We start from the raw sequence: 1,402 nt of genomic DNA on the forward strand, positions 1-1,402 counted from the left end.
TGATATCCCTGTTTGGAATAGTCCCAAGTATTACACTCATTTCAGGTGCTTGCGTACTGTAAGCTTCATGTATTGCTTCATGCATTTCATGTTTAAAATCTGGGTGTTTGATGATAATATATACAGGATGGATGATAGAAACTGCTGACTCACTCTGTACACAGACCACTATGGTGTTACAGACAGGACATCACACTAATTCTACAAATCAGGCCTTCAGTCTCAACCTTAATCTTTGACCTGCCATCATACACAGAGTTGCCATTCTGTTTCGAATTTTAGTCAGGATTAGTCCATAGATAATCGGGTTGAGAATAGGGGGCATCGCAAGAAATTGTAAGGCCATGAAGTTCCTTAAATTCTGTGGTATAGCTGCTGATCCATACCTCGAGTACATTGTATCAAAGAGTAAAGCAGCTGTGACATTAAACAGACATAACAGATGGGGCATACATGTCTGTGTGAACTTTCTCCTTTCCTCTTTGGATTTTAAGGATGACTGCACCAACTGCACATATGAACATACAATCAAGAGGACATGAGCACAATAGAAAGCAATAACAATGAATCCAACTATGCTATTTGTTCTGGTTGAGCCACAGGCAAGTTTAACAATTGACCAGTTCTCACAATAGAGTTTATCTATGCGGGAGCCACATAATTTCAGTGTGGATGTCAAAGTTACAACCATACACGGACACATTAGAGGTACAACCCAGGTAAAAGCTATTAACGCAGCAGTCCTTCGCACAGACATCACAGAGTGATACTCCAGGGGTCGACATATGGCCACATATCTGTCATAGGCCATAAGAGCTAAAATAGAGAAATCACCTGTTGCATAGGAGTATATAACAAAGACTTGCAAAAGGCATGCTGTATATGATATTACTTGAACGTCAGACAGCAGATCAAAGACAAATTTAGGATAAAAGCCAGCAGCTCCATAGAGTCCATTGAAGCACAGATTACACAAAAAAACATACATGGGTTCATGTAAGTTGTGATCCAAGATTATGGTTAAAATGAGAGACACATTTACCACCAGGATTAGACAATAACACAGTAAACTGAAAGAGAAAAGTAAGATTCTATAGTTGACTGTCACACTATAGCCAGAAAGTGTAAATAGAACTACACCAGACATATTCATTTTGCAGTAATCCTCAAAAATCAGAGCAGTCAAAGTTATAAACAGTATTCAGTAGACAGATTGTAATGCTGTAAAAAAAAAAAAAAAAAGGTTAAACACTCATTGTTAGTTAGGAATATATACTGTGCATGTTGGACATTACATGTCCAGATGTCTCACTGTTGTACAGTGGCATTTATGGTAGATGTTAGAGGGAGCTCCCTCCCTACAGCAGACGTATCATCAGCTGGCAGCAAATCATTGTACAGT

At 38.7% G+C, this 1,402-nt stretch overlaps 1 protein-coding gene across 1 annotated transcript; it reads right to left on the reverse strand.

Annotated features, from left to right (window-relative positions):
* Nucleotides 1-208: 208 nt before the first annotated feature.
* Nucleotides 209-1,153, reverse strand: LOC117250613 (olfactory receptor 4E1-like). Its single transcript, XM_033616617.2, has one exon. It carries the CDS (start codon nucleotides 1,151-1,153, stop codon nucleotides 209-211), a length of 945 nt encoding a protein of 314 aa, XP_033472508.2.
* Between the last annotated feature and the right edge of the window lie 249 nt (nucleotides 1,154-1,402).

Source organism: Epinephelus lanceolatus, chromosome 14 (genome assembly GCF_041903045.1).
Source record: "Epinephelus lanceolatus isolate andai-2023 chromosome 14, ASM4190304v1, whole genome shotgun sequence".
Taxonomy (NCBI): Eukaryota; Metazoa; Chordata; class Actinopteri; order Perciformes; family Serranidae; genus Epinephelus; species Epinephelus lanceolatus.

What these genes read in the sequence shown, in the direction of transcription:
- LOC117250613 (XM_033616617.2), bottom strand. Translation starts at nt 1,153, where the DNA reads ATGAATATGTCTGGTGTAGTTCTATTTACACTTTCTGGCTATAGTGTG.